The 19559-nt window shown below is 40.5% G+C and overlaps 1 protein-coding gene and 1 long non-coding RNA gene across 2 annotated transcripts in view; one reads left to right on the top strand and one right to left on the bottom strand.

Moving 5' to 3' along the window:
- The window catches only part of LOC144253113 (uncharacterized), a 56718-nt gene extending 55629 nt beyond the window's left edge, over positions 1-1089 (top strand). Inside the window, exon 3 of the long non-coding RNA XR_013343116.1 lies at positions 1018-1089. This is a non-coding gene — a long non-coding RNA (uncharacterized LOC144253113). The remainder of the gene's footprint in view (positions 1-1017) is intronic.
- A 7137-nt stretch (positions 1090-8226) lies between these two features.
- LOC144253111 (transport and Golgi organization protein 1 homolog) overlaps positions 8227-19559 on the bottom strand; it is a 76683-nt gene continuing 65350 nt past the window's right edge. Inside the window, exons 2-8 of the mRNA XM_077795014.1 lie at positions 11519-11590; positions 11236-11340; positions 10469-10591; positions 10265-10370; positions 9189-9244; positions 9010-9100; positions 8227-8838 (exon numbers count right to left, since the gene is read on the bottom strand). Of these exons, the coding sequence (XP_077651140.1) occupies positions 8696-8838; positions 9010-9100; positions 9189-9244; positions 10265-10370; positions 10469-10591; positions 11236-11340; positions 11519-11590 (696 nt within the window). The 3' untranslated portion in view covers positions 8227-8695. The remainder of the gene's footprint in view (positions 8839-9009; positions 9101-9188; positions 9245-10264; positions 10371-10468; positions 10592-11235; positions 11341-11518; positions 11591-19559) is intronic.

The following is a 19559-nucleotide window of genomic DNA, read 5'->3' as shown; positions in this document are numbered from 1 at the left end:
GACACTTCCTCTTCAGTTTCCCTCCCTTTTGTTATAAGGCGACCACAGCTGGAGAAAGTATGTGGTGCAGAGCACGTGGCCCCACAGCTCCCCTCCGGGGCTGCTTACTGCGCGAGAGGACACACTTAGATGTGGCCTGAGATGTGGTTTCCACCAGGGAATAGCTAATATGACTGTCGGTGGAGTGCCTCACAGACGTCTGAATGGCAGCTGCCTCTCTGGACCCTCAGAGGGAAGAGCAAGTGGGGGAGGTCAGACTCCCGTGCAGCGCTGTGCTGCTCCGTGTGGAGGAGGCAGGTTTTGCAGCCCAGGGGCACGCGCACATGTGGCCGCAGTGCAACTCCTGGGGCAGGCGCGCAGCTGGGCAGTCGGGTGCCACACACAGGAGGCCCTGGGCCCCCCCAGCCCCACCCCCCAAAAAACAAACTGCTGGGGACTTTCAGATCTGGGTGGCGGGTTATAAGGGTTTATTTCCACCGTGTTCCTTCGTGTATGCTCAAAACCTTTATAATTACACAGTTAAAGCCGTGTGGGGCTGGGGACGTCGGTCAGCAGTGGGGCACTCACCTGGCATGTGGAAGGCCCTGGATTCCATGCCCGGCACCACACACACAAAATATTTTTGTATTAAGTAGAAACTATGATGCGAGTGTATAACTCCCTGTCCAGTTCCAGACAGAAAAGGACACCCTCATTTCTTTCCTTCCTATTTTTAACCGGGGCTCCTCTGCGTTGCCCAGGCCAGTCTTGAACTTGGTGCTCCCACCTCAGCCTCCCAAGTGGCTGGGCCCCAGTACTCTTCCCTCTCGCAGATGCCTCAGTGTGGAGGGTTCCAGGGCAGGCTGCCACCACCGCAGCAGCCTGAGCTCGTTGCCCTGGGAGCCCCAGCCTGGGTTCAGGAGGAGGTGGGGACCTGCCCAATGGTGGGAGGGGTGGCAGTGCTCCTTGGAGCCGCTGACTGAGTGGCTGCCTGGAGTAGCCCCAGGGACTGACCCCGTGTCCCGCTTGCCTCCCCAGGAGCTGGGATGGTGGTGGACTGGGAGCAAGAAACTGGCCTCCTCATGAGCTCAGGGGATGTGCGGATTGTCCAGATCTGGGACACCGACCGTGAAACGAAGGTGCAGGTAACCATGGTGGGCCCCACAAGCACCTCTGGTCCCTGTGCAGCCCCTTTCCCCAGGCTCTCCGCTCCCCCTGCACAGAACAGACCCCTTGCTCAAATAACCCAGACCCAGATCTCCAGAGCAAGCTCGGTCTGTGCCCGTCTCAGCCTTCCAGGGAAGCAGATGGGCAAGATGGCGCCTGCTGCTGGCGAGAACAGACTCCCAGCCTCGGAGCTGATCACCACCTTGGCTGCACATTAATCATGCACCTGACCCTGCGCTGCAGCATAATTAAGTCTAAGCTAATCCTGATCATTTTTAAATATTGTCTTATCTGGCAGATTAGGGAGTATCAGAAATCAGCGGGGTGAAATATTTTAAATTAGAAGATTAACTATTCGTGTGCTTTTCAAAGCTTTTTTTTTTTTTTTTTTTTGAGAGTGAACCCGGGGCTTCTCAAGTGCTGAGCATGCGCTCTGCCACCAAGCCACAGCCCCACCGCTTAAAGCATCTTTTCTTTTTAGTTTTAATAAAGAAAGGGATCTGCACTGGTTTTGCCTAAGACACCTGTGAGAGGGCCATACAGGCCGCCTGCTAAAATCCAGCTGTGCCCACCGCTTTAGGAGCAGAGGCAAGACCACAGCTACCTCAGGGATGCACCTGAGGGCTCTAGCCCAGGACACCCTTCTCTAGAGTCCCTGGAGAGGCACAGGGCAGAGACCTCCCCACCCTCTCCTGTCCTCCCTACCGATGGAGAGACATTGGCCCCTTGGTGGCAAGAAGGCTGCTTGCTCCACATTGCTACAGAACTGAGCCAGGAAGGAGGAGTGACAGGAGCTGGACATGAGGCTGGACCTCACCACTGTTAGGCACTGTGGTGACGCCCGGGAGAGCTGCAGCCTGAGGTCACCTCCTCTCACAATTACTGTGCTCGGAGATCCCATGATGGCACCAAACAACTTTCGTTGTGCTCCTGCTGGGGAGCTTGACAGGTGCCCACTCCTCAAGGGCAAAGCATGGAGACCCTAATGCTCAGATCCGTCTCCCTGTGGAGTGTAAGGGCCTCCAGAGCCAGAGTGTCCCTGGCCACCCACCTCCTCCCCCACTCTCAGCTGCCTTCGCCCAGAGCTGTGGTCCTGGTGCCTTCCTATGTATTTTGTTGCCTCAAGGTGCAGGGAGATGTGGGGGGCTCTTGCAAAGGCCTGCCCCTCACACAGAGTCCACATGTGCAGATTTCCCGCAGGGTCCCCACTGGGGTTGGAAAGCACGCGTCCCTCCCTGCCCCCACAGGCCCATCTGCTGCCTGCAGCTCCCCCTGCTGGCGTTCACCAGTCCTCTTGCTGTGTGCAGCCACCAGGGGAAGCAGGGTCCACGCTTCCGCTCTTCCCTCGACTGATCAGGAGTCCTCAGGGGTAGCTAATAGGAGTTCTCCTTGCCAAAGTGTACTCTGTCTCTCTTCAGGAAAGAGGGAGATGGTGTTGGGAAGTTTAATTGGCCAATAGCCAGGTGGCCCTGGGTGCCTCCAGGATGCTGCCGGAGCTCGGCCTGCCCTGGCCAGTGCGCAGGTGCAGGGCAGGTGTTCAGGCAGATCTGGCTGCACCGAGTCCCATGTGCCCCTGCCCTTCCCTCCCATCTGAGCTCCTCAGCCTGCGATGGCCTCTGGCAGGTGGAGGCAAAGGCCGCAGTCCCCAGGGAGGGAGGTGAGGCCCATGTGGGCTTGGGGTAGCGGTGCCCCATCTCAGCCCTCTCTGTCTGGGCCAGGACATCCCCACGGGCGCCGACAGCTGCGTGACAAGTCTGTCCTGCGACTCCCACCGCTCGCTCATTGTGGCTGGCCTTGGTGACGGTTCCATCCGTGTCTACGACAGGAGGATGGCGCTCAGCGATCACCCCCACCCCCGTTTTTGCGGCCCCTGCCCCTCCACACAGCAGAGGTCACCTCACTGCCCACCGAGGAGTCCCAGCTGCTCAGTGGGACATGATGCTTTCCCCAGGAGCCCACAGCAGGTTTCCAGCCAGGCATGTTCCACGCAGGCCAGTCCCCGTGGCCGTGGAAGTGGGTGGACGGCCTTGGGCATGCTGGAGGTTGTTCCTGGAGAGAACGGCAGTGGGGGGGTCCTGGAAAGGCCCCACCATCTCAGCCTCCATCTCACATGGGTTGTGGGCCGGGTGTCCCCGTGGTCCTGTTCCTGGTGTCTCTTGTACACCCACTGCTTTCTGGGAAGTAGGCTTGGTGCCAACAGGACAGTCCAGGAGTCACAGCAGTGGCCACCAGAGATGAAATATCCTCATGGCCAGGACAGTGGGACAGGATTGAGATGGGTGTTGACTCAGGCACCCAGGAGACACCAGCTCCTGGGGACAGGGGGAAGCCAGGGCACCACAGGCTCTCATGTTCCCTGGTGGGAGGTCCCTGCCAGAACGGGCAACCTGTCCCCAGAGGCACCACTGTAGGCAGCTGGTAGACTGCTCCCAGGGGTGCAGGTCAACAGCAGGAGTCCACTGGAGCCAGCTGAATCTTGCACTTCAGAGTGGATCTCATGGGACATCCATTGTCTCCAGACCTTTAGTTAAGCCATCTTTGTCCCCTCAAAAACACCCATCTGGGCAGGCAGGCATTGAACTTGGGAGTTGGCTCCACAGAGGGCCAGAGGATCCCAGGAAGCCCCCAGCCCCAGGCAGGGTCCCCCTCAGTACTCACCCAGCAAAAGGCAGCCTTGCTCCCATCAGGCCTGGTGATTGGGAGAGAAGTCAGCACCTGTCTTCACCTCCCCCAATTCCCCGGGCATTGGCTGTGTCAGGCAGCTTCTGTGCCGACCTCGCCCTCAGAATACACCTAAGCTGGGTTCGTGGTGGTCCCTCCTCGCCCCAAGCCCAGCACCCTCTGCCCCTCAGCTGGGAGTGGGGACACAGGCTCTGGCCCTCCAGGTGTTGGCCCTACCAGTTCTGCCCTACCCAGTCCCCCAGCACCCTCCCTCCTCTCTCCCTTCCCTGCACCCGCCTCACAGCAGTGTCCCTTCCTGGCCTTACCCTGCAGCCCCTCCCGCCAGGCCCCTCGGCCCTCCCCAGGTATTTGAGAATGTTGCTATTTACATCTTGCATGGGGTCAGTCTCCCCCCAAGATGGGCAGTGGCTCCCAGGTGTAAGGATGGCTCAGAGAGCTCTCTAGACTGTGGCAGGAGGCAGCAGGAGAGCAGAGGCGTGCTACCACTTCCCAAGCTGCAGGGCAGCAGTGGGCAGCCCACAGGCCCTAGCCGCTGGTCCCCAAGCTCCAGCAGGCAGGGACACAGGGGTCTTGGAAAGCTGGGCTGAGTGGAGAACCCCAAGCAGGCCTGACCCTGCTGCTTCTGAGGCCTAGGGGTGGATTCTGAGAGTGAGTTGACATGCTTCCCCAATGGCACAAAGTCTCATGACGATCCAATGAATCAACAGACACTTGGGAAATATTAATAAACATTTTTTATGAACTATTACAACAAAGAACTTCAGCAAGAAGGAAAATGAAGTTTATGATCTTTGAGTAAACATTTTTAGCGTAACAGTCTCTGCGACCAGATATTGAAAGAGAAAAAAAATCAAGCTTATAAAACACCATTTCTCTGTTATCAACTGGAATACACTAAAAATAGGATAATGGAAATACATGTTCTTAAAGCATTTCCACAGGAAATGTCCATAATTATGACATTCTAAATCATTTAGCAATTATATATGCTACATTAACTAAAACAAAGGTATTCCTTATTGCACATTTTAAAATTGGAAGGATACTCTAGCTTAAGTGGGGGATATTTAGGGGGAAAATATTTTGGCTCAAAATGTATACTGCACCAAGGCAGCTTCATTCTAAAAACATAAACCATTTAAAATAAACTTTTATATTTTGAAGCCAATAATCCTTTAACTTGATGAATAGTTTATAGTCCATTTTCTGACTAAGTGTCAGAGGTTAACTTTATGGGCCCTGTTTTAAGGCCTGTGAACAGCCCTCACTAATCTGAGAATTAGGTGTATATGGAGGTTCATCTTTAAAGCCTGAAGGCATCTTTTGCAGCAGGTGGTGGCCCATAGTCTTGGGGACCATGAGTTGGAAGTGGTAATGGGGCACCAGGAATGAAGTACTCTCTTGGGCCAAATGAGCCTAAAGGTCTAAATGGTGCTGGTGCGGGTCCTGGAAAAAAATCACGAGGGTCAAAAGGCAAATCCCATTTTCCAGGTGGAACACATGGTGCATATTCTCTGAAGCCTATTGGTGGACGCATACCAGGACCTGGAAAATAAAAAGGAAGTCTGGTGAACATCCTGACTTGCCAGATGAGGCAAACTGAGATGGAACAAGTTTAGTTATAGCCTTTGACCAACCAGCCATGAAGCAACATATTAAGGATTTAAACATGGCTCTACCTAGCTCCAGGCTTGTCTTTTTTCTTTCCCTACTATATAATTGCAGAATTATTTCTATCTCACAAGAGCTCCATTTATATTTGGAAGTACTATATTACCATGACAAGATGATAGATTATGAAATAAGAACTTTACTACATCAAAGAAATTTTGATAAAAGGAAATTCCACTATTTATTACTGTATCCATTAAAAATTCATGAAGTATTTCAGCATGGACTTTACACATGCCATCAGAATCAAGGTGCATGCCCTCCTGGAAAAGGCCTTCCACAGCCACCTAATTAAATCAGCAATATTTATTAGGTCACTGTTAAATCCTCCTCTTTAACACTTCCCTCTGACTTTTCTCAAGATAAGGAGGGTTTGACTTTTCTATATTCTATAACCTACTGCTTATGCTTCCATTATGGGCGATTACAAACTTTATGTTATAGGATTTTCATATCTGTGACAAAATTTTAAGTTATGGCATGTGTCTCATCCACCTTTCCATCTATTGCAGTGCATATCAACAGAGTTTCAACAAACATCTGCAGAAGTAATATTTCTGGCTTTTCTGTATATAGCCCCTTATCCTTGTCTATGAGAGATAGCTATTGCCTATCTCAGTATAAGATTATGTACTGTCCCATATGTTCCAGAAAACTGGAGGAAAAGTTAAAATGTACTCAGCTTTATCCTTTAATTGTAAAGACCTGAGATAGCAACCAACTGTTTTAGCAAGCAATAGAAATGAAAGATGAATGTGATTTATAAGTCAATCACTACTGTTCAGATCATCATACCAAATGGTGGAGGAATTGGCCGAGGCCCAAAAGGCCCACCGAGCTGAAGTGGTGGTCCATACCGAATGGGAGGTGGTGGAGGCCGTCCCATCGGGGGTCCCATGAAGGGTACCCCTGAGAAAGGAGGGGGCCCTTTCATAGCCATATGAACCTGCAATTTAAGATTTGAAAGCAGTTAAAAGTTTTAAAATTCCTATGTATTAAGACAAAGTATCATCACCGATAAAAGCTAAAACCCAAAACAGGCACCTGTCCAGAGAACACCATCAGTGCAACAAAACTACCCACCCCTCCTGTGTATTCCCACCGACAGCTTACAGAAGTTGGAAGGATGCCACAAGAGGGAGCAGTTTGTTACTGATTATATCTGCACAGGAAAGGGAAAGGCAAGAGGACTGGCAGAGGTTATTAACAGAGGTGATTTCTGACAAGTATGTCATGCTGTATTCACTACAATCTATTTCAAAGGGAGTCCCCCCTCCCCATCACTTCCCTTTCATCACAATAGCTCATTACTTCCATATTAAGAATGAACAGAATAAAATGAAAAATCCATTCTCTACCCATGTAATAATAGCTACTATTCAGAGTATCTTCAGTCAGTCTTTCATATATTATTCAACCTCTGAGATCTTTAAGTAGACTGTCTTATTTTAAATAAGAGGGAACAAAAGCAAATGGAATATCATAATTTGTTGAAGGCCACACTGCATATTAAAGGAACTCAATCCCAGGTTTGCCTCCAAGCCATGCTTTTCCCACCTCTACTCCTCTCTAACAATGGGTCTTTGCTCTCTTTTAAATCTTCTACTACAAAGGGGTTTGGGGTCTTATCTAAGGTGCCCTTAGATTTCTCTAGAGATGTATATTCCTGGAATATATATACACTGGAACTTGAGAAGTATTTTCCATCACAGTGCTATATACTGTACACCATTTGAGATATTGATTTATCATTTCCTATGAGTAGTGGGTTTGAAACTAAACAATTAAAAATTTATTTTATTATAGAACTGCAGAAGACCTACCGGATATAATAGCAACACAGTTACAAGAGAATACACTTATGTGAACAAATGAGACCATTTCTTGGGACTGGCTCAAGAGGTCATTTCAGATGATCATTGTTTCACTGAAACAGTATTTCACTTTCAGAAAATCTGATACCAATCTAATTCAAATCACTCAAAATAGGGTTTGCACAAATGAAGGAATTCTTAAATAACATTCTTCCAAACAAAAATAAAAATGATGAATTATATAATTTATAATGAATTTACTTTGCCTTTACTTTTACTTTATATGGTGTTTTGTGTTGAACATTTAAATTATGAGAAGATGAATAAAATTATAATTATAATTATATAATTATAATTCCATTATAATTTAGGATTACATCAAGCTTATACAGGGGATGAGGAAAATAATTAAAAATATTTAAACTATTAAAAAGATACAAGGAAGAAAAAAAAGAACAGGTCATCAAATAGAAAGCAAATTCTTCATAAACCACAGGCACATATTGACATGGACAGACTTATATTTTAGAAAGTCCACTCAAGTGGCTATAGAGAAAATTAATAAGAATATATTATATAAAAGAATATATATATATATAATACATTATATATATTATATATTATATATATTATATAAAAGAATATATATATAAATGCTAAAGAGTAAAATCAGGTGCAAATAATAAAAATCTGACACAAAAAACCTATTTTTAGAGAATTCAAGTATTTTTGTGGATTAAAAACTTCAAATGAACTTTCAAAAAATAACTAGCTCCACACTGAGAAGATTAATATATAAATATATACTACAAACAAGTACTTCTGTAATCATAACTCCTAAGGTCCTTGCCACAGTTCAATTTTTAGTGTGAACATCTAAGATATTCAAGTCCAAAACTTGTACCATCAATAAGTAAATATTATTCCTTTTTGAAGTTTTTATTCTACTAAAACATGTCATTCCAAATCACTCAGTATTTTTAAAGGTCCAGAGTTAGAGATACAAGTTCAAAACATTAGAATTACATAACTGATCACAATGAAAGGTAATTAAAATAAATAGTGGGATCATAGAAAGGGTCTAGATCTTTGAGAGGTATTTCCACATCAGTGACTGTTAATACCAGTTTACCACTTCCTGCCTTCATATGAATTTGACAATTGATTACGATGTCCTCACAGCCTTAGTTTATGGTTCCAACTACCTCAGGACTCTTAAGACTGACGATGGAAAGAAAAATGCAACTTATAGGAAACAAAACACAAAGGAAAAAAGACAAATCTCTACTTATTACAACTAGAAGAAATTGTAAATAATCTTAAGAAAAGATAAAATTATCTGTTAGTTCACACAGTGATAACAATAACAAACAATGAAAATCTTACTTTTGTAATGCCACCTCATTTTGCTGGTAGAGTTCATTTAAAATCTCCACTTTCTGCCTAAGAGTTTTGCATTCCTCTTCCAGTCCAACTTTAGAAGACCGTAGTGAATTGCAGTCACTTTCTAATTTCTTTATTTGGTCTGTAAAGGATAAAACAGCTTATCTCTATATGTGTACAAGGACTTAAGAACTTGTTTGAGGGAGTAGTGCCAAGAAAAGTAAGAAGCATGAAAGCAAGAAGCCATTCTTTATCTTTCTAATAAAATTTTAAGTCTTTCCAAGATGGTAATTTCTTCTCAAGAAGAACCCACCTTCTAGATTACATTTTGTGGACTTCGAGGCTCTTAGCTCAAGTTGTAAAAGTTTTAGATCCTCTTCAACTACTGATATTGTAGTTTGTGTCTAAAAATTGCAGAAAAGAGAGGTATTCTTAAAAGTGAGGCACAGGAAGAATTCACAGGCACTATGGGACTCTTACAAAGAACTATACCCGAGAGACATCCATCATCTGCTTAATTTGATCTTTGATCTTCTCGTTCCGATCACCTAAAAAACAAAAGACTTTAGCTTTTTCTTTCCTTACTTTTAACTCTATATTCTCCTAACTTCCCCAAACTAAAGAATGATCGTGTTCAAACACCGGAAGAAAAAAAAATCAATTAAATAATTAAACTGATTAGACTAATGACTTTTAAGAGAATTGCAAGCTTAGATTTTAAAAAAAAGAGAGGTGAATTTCAGGTTGGGGTTGTGGCTCAGTGGTAGAGTGCTCACCTAGCATGTGTGAGGCACTGAGTTTGATCTTCAGCATAAAAATAAATAGAAGTACTATGTCTGTCTTAAAAACAAAAAAAAGGTGAATTTCTAGTTTGCACAACTAAAATGTTATCTCTGCTATTCTTGTAAGATAAAAGCTTTTCTTCTCTCTCAGATCTATCTTCACCTGGGCAAGTAAGTAAGTGTCTTGTTTAGAAAGATTCAATCCTACATTTTCTCCCTGAATCTACTACCAGGTGTGGTTTGAAATACTTGCTATGTAAGCAATATCCAACTTGGGAGAAAACATTTGGAAATATTTTCCTCATCAGTAAACACTGTTACACTCCCTCTCTAGCTTTCTGATAGTCTCTAGCCTCTGTTCTCACAGCCTTAGTTTATGGTTCCAACTGCCTCCGGACTCTTAAGACTGACTGTGGACCTTAAAACCACAGAGCCATAGAGATGATGAGTATCAAAATCAAGTATCATCTGCATAAGTTAAGAAATAAATTTCTCTTACTGTACAATGTTCAATACTTAGAGGTATAGGATGTGACTATTGTAGCTGCAGTGTACTTACTAGTTTTCAATGGGATAGAAAAAGTCAGTGTTCTTCACATGCCTATTGGTACATTATACCCCAGCAACCCACCTCTGCCAATGCAACAAACATATCTATAGATCCAGTGATGTGTCTACAACCCTGAAGCTTAAGAAGAAATTCAGCCAGCTGAAAAGTGGCATCTGTATACTTAATTAAAGACAGGAAAGCAAAAAAGGATTCAACTTCCCAGAGACTGATCTCACCTGCTACCTCTCCATTGGTTAATTCATCTGACTCATCTGTACTTTGATCCTCAGATTCAGATTCACATTGTAACCGATTCAACTGTGTGATGTAATTAGTCAAAGCCTAGAAAAGAAGCAAAAGGTTGGAAGACTCTCGATTTTAATTCAGAAGATTTCAGGAGAATTCATGAGATGAAACATGTATTTGGAGTATAAACTTACTTTATTAGTATCATCTTTGTAACTAAGAGCTACTTGTAAATCTTTCTGGGACTTCTCAAATGATTTGATTTGTTCACTGAGCTCAGCATGTGATGTACTCCAGTCTTTGACTTCCTGCTGCAACTGAAAAGTCAAAACACATGAATTCATATGGGTTAGGTAGGGGTTTCTGCACTGGATACATTAGGACTACAAGACTTAGACAAAGAAATAGAGAGCCATACTCCTCGGTGGACTCCGTCAATCGAGGGGTTTGAGACCTTGGTTAAGGAAGAGGGCAGAGTGGCCCCAACTCTCACAGCTGCAGTAAGAACATCAGAGCTATCAGGAAGTTGACCCTGTTTTATTGCATTCCCCAGAAAATTGCTGTCAATTCAAATAATTTACCTCCAGCAGGAATGGCTGGGCACATATGAGTGTCTCCTAAATTTAGATTCCTTATCATGTAATCTTCCCTTGGCCAGTGAATCAGTAACTACTCAAAACAGGATCATAAAATACTTAATTTTCTGGTTTAAAAAGTTTCTTTGAGGCTATGCAAGTTAATAACTGATTGATATTTGATAAGAAAAGCAATAATCCAAAAATCCAAAACAGATGGAGAACATATATATGCACTCAATTTGGGGAGCATTGTTTAAACTTTGCATATCTAGAAAAGGTCCTACATGAATATTCCTTACCTCAGAAACAGATCCAAGAAAGATACAAGATAATGATATTCACTTCTCTAGTTTACATTATGTATGACATCAAGTTTTCTTTACCTGCTCTTTCTCCTTCTTAAGCATGGTATTTTCTTTCTGAAGCTTCCTGCATTCCAACTTCACCTTCGCTTCATGAAGCTTAGTTTCAGTAAGGATAATTTGAAGCTAATGCAAAACACTACAGTTAGTGAATTAATTCCAAAGAAAAAACAAAGTTATACTTTCCCAAACCAGACATCATATAGTTCTCATTTTTTGCACATTTTAGCACACCTCAAATTTTTGGTCCGCAACAAATTAAGATGTAGTATTAATATCCGATAGCAAGAGTTGGCAGCTTTACCTCTGAAAGTTCAGAATTATTCACTGAAATGACATCTTTAAGCTTCTCTATAGATTTCTTATTTTCCATTATCTGCCAGGGGAAAACAGAACACAAAATATGCATTAGGATTTCAGTAGAAATACTGATATATATATATATATATGTGTGTGTGTGTGTGTACACACATATATATACTAAAAAAGATAAACACAACAAAATTTTTGTCAAGCCATCCCATTACATTTCAGGTAAATGCAGGGGGATCCAGATTTGGACTAAGCAAAAAATCAAGAACTGAAAGAGATGAGGGAAAATGAAGTCATAAATATTTCATGGCATCCACAACCTTACTGGTACATTTCAATTCTAGTTGTATTAGCTGTAATTTGGTTACTTTAAAAAAGACTATTTGATTCCTATGAGCTTTTTTTTCGTCGTCTTTATTGGTCTGGCCTCAGTTTATTAAGGCAGATCATCCTGAGTTGCATCCACATAGACCACTCGTGTACACAGGTAAACAACAACTTTCCTCAAAATAGAGCTAAGGAACTCTGAAATTTTTGATTGTATCAGGCCTAGGAAGTTGTGCAAAATTCGCTGAGTAAAATTATTCTTTCAAATTTTATCATAGTCTCTCATGATCTGCATTTCTTAATGTTATTACCTACGGAAATAAGCAAGGACTACCCCCAAATAATTACAAAAGCTGGTTATTCAGAGTTTGCTATTGCAAGGGAGCAGCCATAGTCTCTTGTGTTTGACAGAGACTCAAAGACACACAGAGGATAGAAGAGCTTTATAGTGACAAAATAAAAAAGGCTATAGCAGTCCCCAAAAGTCAAAGGTCAAATGTTTTCTCTGATATGTAGAAGCTACTCCAAAATTAGGTGGTCAGGGATAAAAAAAATATAGAAGAAAGATTGACAGAGGAAAGAAAGGGGATTAAAGGGGAGGAAGGAGGGTTGGGAAAGGGATAGAACAGTGGAATGAATCTGACTTAACTTTCCTGTGTTCATATATTAATATACCACAATGAATCTCATTATCATATCCAAAAGACACTAATTTAAAAAAAAAAACACTATAAGTACATAGCAGAAAGATTAGTAGAGGGAACAGGGGAGGGAGGAGGAGAGGGGATGGGGAAATACTGGGAAATAAATTAGAGCAAATTATGTCCATGCTTTCATAATTTTGTCAAAATGAATCCTAATGTTATATAGGATTCAATACAAAGAAAAGAAATAAGATAGGCTTCAGGTACCTAACTGTAGGTAGTTGGCATGGGAAAGCTACAGGTAGGCTACCTAGAAGCAGGACATTCTATATGATTAGTTAAGGCATATATTTGTCTTTTTCTAGTTGTTCTTGGGTTGGGTGTGGGGCAAAAAGTGAGAAAGCTGAAAGTTTTTGATCAAGTTCTTGTGAATCTTGTGATTTCAGTCTTTAAAGTTGTTATATCATTATAGTTGCACATAAATAGAAACGAGAAAAAAAATCTTTAGAACAACACTTAACTCCCTGAATGCAGTGGAACGCTCCTATAATACCAGCAGCAACAGGGAAGGACAAGGCAGGAAGATCACAAGTTCAAAGTCAGCCTCAGCAATTCTTATCTCAAAATAAATAACTTATAAGGATTGGGATATTACTCAATGGTAAAATGCCTCTGGGTTCAATCCCTAGTCCCCCACCCCCCCTCAAAAGATAACTTGTTAAAAGTTACCAAGACAGTGTAAAATTTTCGGAAGTGATAAATCTGAGTGCTTGCCAGAAAGGTTATTTTGTATAAAATATGCACAGTGATGAAGGAGCAAGAACATCTCCTTGGAGATGCTGTGCAGACAGAAGTATGGGGCAAGAGTTTAGTTCCATCATAGGATACCATGTATTTTGAGAAGGAAGGTGGCCCAAGTTTCAGAGGTCCCCTGTGAGAAATGAGAATGGTGATTACCAGGATGTAAAGCTGCTCGTTATATGGTATTTTGGATTCCTTTTTTGTCCTGCTTACATTTCCTGCCTTCAAGTTGGTGTAAAGAAAAATTCAAAGTTGGTATGTAAAACATTTTCAGCTTCTTTAATCTTAGCTTAGAAGTGGGTCTTGATTAATGTGTTTCTAAGGAATGATTGAATCTCATGGCTGTTCTGACTTTCCTATTTCACCCCACTCTCTCAGATAACTGATTACATTGCAGTATTACAAAATAACCAAAAATAGCAAAACATTTTTTAAGAAATTGAAAGGATAACCATTATATGAATATGTATGAGTCTATGCTCTATTGCTTTACAGAATACCTGAGACTGGTTAATTTATACAGAACAGAGCTTTATTTGGTTCATGGTTCTGGAGGCTAGAAAGTTTGGGAGCACAATAACAACTGCCAGGAAACTTGTGCTTCATCTCATGGTGGAAAAGTGGGAGGGCAAACAGGCATAGGAGAGGGGATGAGAGACAAGGGCAGCCTCACTTTGTAACAGCCTGCCTTTATGGTAACAAACCCAGTCCCCAGAGAGTGAGACCTCACTCGCTATCATAAGAAGTAACACATTCCTGAAAGAAAGGCATAGTCCATCTCAACACCCAGTCACCTCTCAAAGACCCTACCTTCCATCTCCTCTAGAACAGCAGCCATAGGTTTTGAAGGGGACAAGCTGCATTAACACCATAGCAGAACCATTTTGAATGGTACCTGATAGATGGATTGTTGAAGAAAGTTGTCAGATGCAATTGATTAATATTTCATAGGGGTGAAAATTATATCATGTAAAAATTCTCTTTGCAGGAAAAATATTCTCAAAAGGGAATTAATTTTAGTATATATTTCTGTATGTTATGTAAACTTGTAATTGAAGTTTTGTCATAGCCATAAATTCATTTTGCAGTTGTGGATATTAAAAATATGATTGTGCATGTTTGATCATATATATCTTTCCCAATGGCAAATTTATATTAACTATATTGATTGGTCAGTAATAAATATTAAGGATGAATAGATGAGGAAAAGTTGTGAACTCTTTCTATAATGTTAGGAAGATAAGCTTTTAGTTACTTATGCTATTCCAAATTTCAAATAAAATATGAGCAACTTGCTCAGAGTTACTAATTGTCCTTCTTTCCACTGTGTTTTATCACAAAAGGAGGTAGAAAGAAAAGACATCCTATTATTTTGATGGAAACATTTTGTAAGTGAAAAATAAAGATTTCAAACTTAGGGGGTTTTAGTGCAAAAAGAGTTCCTGAGTGAATACTCCAAGGATGTGAAACCCATTGTGCTCAGTTGAAGGATCTAACATTCATGGTATTTTTGTACTTGGATTGGATTATCGATGAAATGGGGAAACTAAAAGGGGAGGAATGAAAGAAGGATAGAAGTAGGGTGGGAAAGATGCCCATAAAAAAGAACTGAAAAAGGTCTGCTTCTAAAAAGCCCACAGCCACAGAATGAGCCAGATTCATGGGGTGATATTTAATCTGGGCCCTTTCTCTTTGTTCTTGCTCCTTTCTGGTTTAGTCATTTTGATAAAATCTTTCTCAATTCTTTTACCTTCCATGGATTCACAACAAAAGATGGCAGCTAGGCATCAGCAATGGGCATACTCATTGTTCCTACATAAGTGGGAATAATTCTCCCCTTGAGCATATGGAGTATTCCTTTGAATCACAACCTCTCAAAAGTTCCCAGGGATTATTTTTACATGTTTATGCTTCTAAAAAGTGAGAGAGATAATCTATATGTTCAACCTTGCTCTTACTTTATGTTATGTATGGTAACTGAGAGTTTGAAATCAGACTAAACTGGGCAGACAAGTAAAAAATGAAGATTAAACAAACAAACAAACAAACAAAATAAGCAAGCAAAGCAAGCAAACAAACAATAAAACCGTAAATGAAGTATCTAGACGAAGACTTCAGCGTGGCTCTCTTCACCACCCACAAGTTAATTTTCTTGGCTACACTGCCTTCTTTTTCAACTATTGTACAAGCTCAAATTAAAATATTTATTTTGACACCAAAACTTGGTTTCCTGAGTTTCTTGACTAAGTACCGACTGTAAAGCACTTTGGCCAATACTATCCCACAGGATCCTTATGGAGCACCCTTCTCTACTCCTTATTTGGTTTTCTTATCTGTAATAAAATTCTACATCCTCAAAGAGGAAATTAGTTTCCTTCATACTGTCTTCTAGCTCCCTGCCTTCATTCATTAAATTGGTCAGTTTCATTTATTGGCTGCCTTCCTGTGTTGGTCTCTATATAGATACTGGAAGATCTCAATGAACAAAACAAAGATACCAACTTTCAATTCAGCATGGGGGTGTGGAGGAAACAGGTAAAAAGACATACATTTTAGAAAATAAATTATAGAAAATAAGAGAATGTGAAGCATGCAATGAAGTAAGTGCATGGAAAACCTGGTGAGGTGGGGCCAGTTGCTTCCCTCAACAGTTCGGCTCACACAGTCCTCCCAGAGAATGCAATCCTGCAGTAAAGGCAGGAGAAAGGCAGGGATGCAAGATCAATGAGAAAAGCATCCCAAACAGAGGAAAGAGTGTAAACACTAAGCTGGGAGCATGACTGCCATGGCAGAGGAGCAACAAGAAGCCAGATGGGATGATAAAGGGATCAGAACAGAAAAGTTCTCGGGAACCACATGGATGCTTCTCCTGACTGGTGCTTTTGCTCTGAATGATATTTGAACTGCTAGAGGATTTTGAATAGAGGAAATCGTAATCTAACTGTGGTTTAAAATGGCTTCTGGCTGCTATTAGAGAATCCACCCTAGGGAGGCAAGGGGAATGCAGGAGAGCTGTGAGGAGGATACCATGACTCCAGAGGACACGAGCAAGGACCAGGGTATGAGGGTTCAATGCGGTGAGCGGTGGTAAGACTCTGGATCTTTTCTGGAGTGAAGTCCAAAGGATTTCCTGAAGTGATGGAGAATGAATAGAACCAGACAATACCAACTGTACCTCCTTTTCAGTATTTCACCACAACTGAGCTAGAGTGCTTGCAAGAATCCTCTCCTTCCAGGAATGCTAAAGAGCTTGCTATGTGGGCTCTCTGCTTTCACTCCTACACAGCTACATTTTATTTTTACCACAGCAGCATTAGTTATCTTTTTAAAACTTAGGTCATTAAAAATCTCTATTGAATTCACATTATACTTAGAAATATATTATGCCATTAACATGTATTTGAAGTATAAAAAAAGGAAAAAGTGGTCAGACTATTCACCGATCTCTTTGACCTTTTATACAGTCTCTCTCCTTGTTACTGTATTTCAGCCACCACTTGCTTTATTGTCATTTCTAAAACAACCCCAACTTTTATGTTCCTTAGGATTAATGCTACTCTTTTCCATGAAAAGTTATCCCCCAAGAGTTTTCTGTGATTCACTGTTTCCCTGATTGTCATTTCCTTAAATGTCACTTCCTCTGATGGGGCCCTTTTTTGAATCTGTGACATCAACTCCCTCAAACTCATGTTCCCCTTTTCTTTGGCCTCGAGCTTTTATGGAGCCCAACAGACCATGAGTAGAAGTGGTGCATATTGTTTTCTACTAATCCTCCCACATAGAGTCCTTCACAGTCTTTTCACTTTCCAGTTGGCTGGAAGGCAAACAGTCTAGTGATGAGTTTGCAAGATACACTGATGCCCAAAGTCAAAGAGAAGATATTGAAGATAGCCAGAGAACAAATTCACATACTATAAATAAAGGAACAACAATAAAACTGAAAGTTAACCCCCTAAGAGAAACAATGGAAACCAAGAAGAGTACAGTGATATCCTCGTGGGGTCCAGATGTTTCCTCACTAGGAATAAATGTTTTCAAAATTTCAACAAGTTTTTCAGAGAATAGGAAAAAAGTGAGAAGTTTCCATCTTATATTATGAACTTGGTGTGTCCTCAATTACAAAGTATGTCATGTAATCCATCATAAAGAAATAGTAAAGATCAGTCTGTCCATGACCACAGATACAAAAATACAAAACACTATATTAGCAAATTGAACCAAGAAATGTGGATAAAGGATGACAGATTAAAAAAAAAAAAACAACTTGGGTTTATTTGAGGAATGTAAGTTATTTTAAGGTTTTAATATACTTAAAAATAATTACTGCATTAACAGAACAGAGAAGGAAAATTATTTTTATCATCCTAATAGTTGTAGAAAAAAATATTTGCTAAATTTCAACACCTATAAAATCAGCCAGACACAATTGTGCACACCTGTAATCCCAGAAGCTCTGGAGGCTGAGGCAGGAGTGTAGCAAGTTCAAAAGCCAGCCTCCAATTTAGCAAGGCTCTAGGCAAAATTAGAAATAAACAAAAATGTGTGGGGATGTAGTTCAATGACAAAGCACCCTGGGTTCAATTCCTAGTACCAAAACAAACGAACAAACAAAAAATCATATAGCAAAGAGTAAAATTAATCTGATAACATATACTTGCAGAATACATACAGATCATATAATTAATGATAAATTTTGAATGCATTATCTGAAATCAGTATGAAAAAAAATCTACCATCATTACATTCTTTTAAAATTATACTGGTGGTTATAGTCAGTGCAAAACAAACAAGCAAACAAATAAAAACAAAATAAAAATTTTAAAAATTAAAAAGAAAGATAACAAATGCTCAATAGTAAGTTATTAGTGTGTGATTAAAAATTCAAAAGAATCTATATATATATGCTATTTGAATAAGTAAATGAATATAGCAGAGCTTCTAAATTTCAGATAATTATAAAAATAATTTTGAGTTTTTATGTAGCAGCAAAACATAACTAGAAAATGAAACAATACCAACCTCTCCATTAATGTAAAAATAATCCTTTATCTAAGATAAATCTAAGAAAAGATAGGTAAAATTCAACACAAAGCACTATGTTATTTTACAAAAAAAAAACCCTGAATAAATGGAAGTTTTCAGTATGGTTATTGACTAGGGAAGAGTCAAAATTTTTTAGAGTCCATCTGTCTCAAGTTGATCTACATACATAGTACCACTAAAAATTTCTACTTTTTTGTATGATCAATACAAAGAAAGAAAGAATTATTTCTTAAATGTACATATTTACTCAAAGTAGCAAGGAAAGCCAAGATACTTTTGAAGAATAAATATGAAACATCAATTTGTTGTTGAAAGGCAAGATAGTAGTTAAATTTGGGGAGGATTGTTGGGATATTAATTGGAGGCAACAGACATGGATACCATACTTCTGTGCAGTTCCTCTATTTCTCCACAATAGTCACTGTTAACTGAGCTCAGTTGCTGTTAATTCACTGGCTCCCTATTTACAATTTGTTTACTAATCTGCATGCATGTTATGTTTTGATTTTTAAATTTCTATAAGAAATATTACAAATGGATCTTATATTTAATCCTGATTTGGAAAAGGAATTGCAGAAGCATTTTGATTACTATTGGAGGACATGAATATGAAGTTTTACATGCAATAACATTAAGGAAATACCATAAATTTTATGTCACAATTTTATTGTTTTTGGATTGAAAATGTCTTCATTTTTTTTACTGCAACATTTCTAAAGCTATTTAGGGTTAGAACCACATGGTATCTATAGTTTCTTTCTGAATGCTTTGGTAAAGCAATTTCTGACAAAAAATGGCAAAATATTAACTGCTATTGAAATTAATTTATGTTTTTATTATAGTATTCATTATATAATTTTGAATGCTTTAAAACTTTTATAACAATCATAACAATTAAGGAAGATTCTGGACTAGATTATTTCCCGTAGAATACTTGCCCCATTTGGGTGATTATTATTGTTTATTGAATGTCTGAGTGAAAGAATGAAAGCCAAATCAATTTTACTAAGGAACAAATAAGGTTAAGAATTATTACAACCAAACATTTTCTTTTTTAATTTAAGAGATATGAGGGACTTTTTTTTCAGGAATAAGCCAGAGTATTGTATAATTTTTTTTTAATTATAATTTTTAATACCCATTTTCTGTATAAATTAATGTGTTTCAGCATGTTATTTCCATATATGCATTTATCTTTCTTTGTTCATATCCACCCTC

The sequence above is a fragment of the Urocitellus parryii genome, unplaced genomic scaffold (assembly GCF_045843805.1).
Source record: "Urocitellus parryii isolate mUroPar1 unplaced genomic scaffold, mUroPar1.hap1 Scaffold_95, whole genome shotgun sequence".
NCBI classification, from domain to species: domain Eukaryota; kingdom Metazoa; phylum Chordata; class Mammalia; order Rodentia; family Sciuridae; genus Urocitellus; species Urocitellus parryii.
Note: the sequence above shows the minus strand (reverse complement) of the source record. Positions and strands in the feature narration are given on the sequence as shown.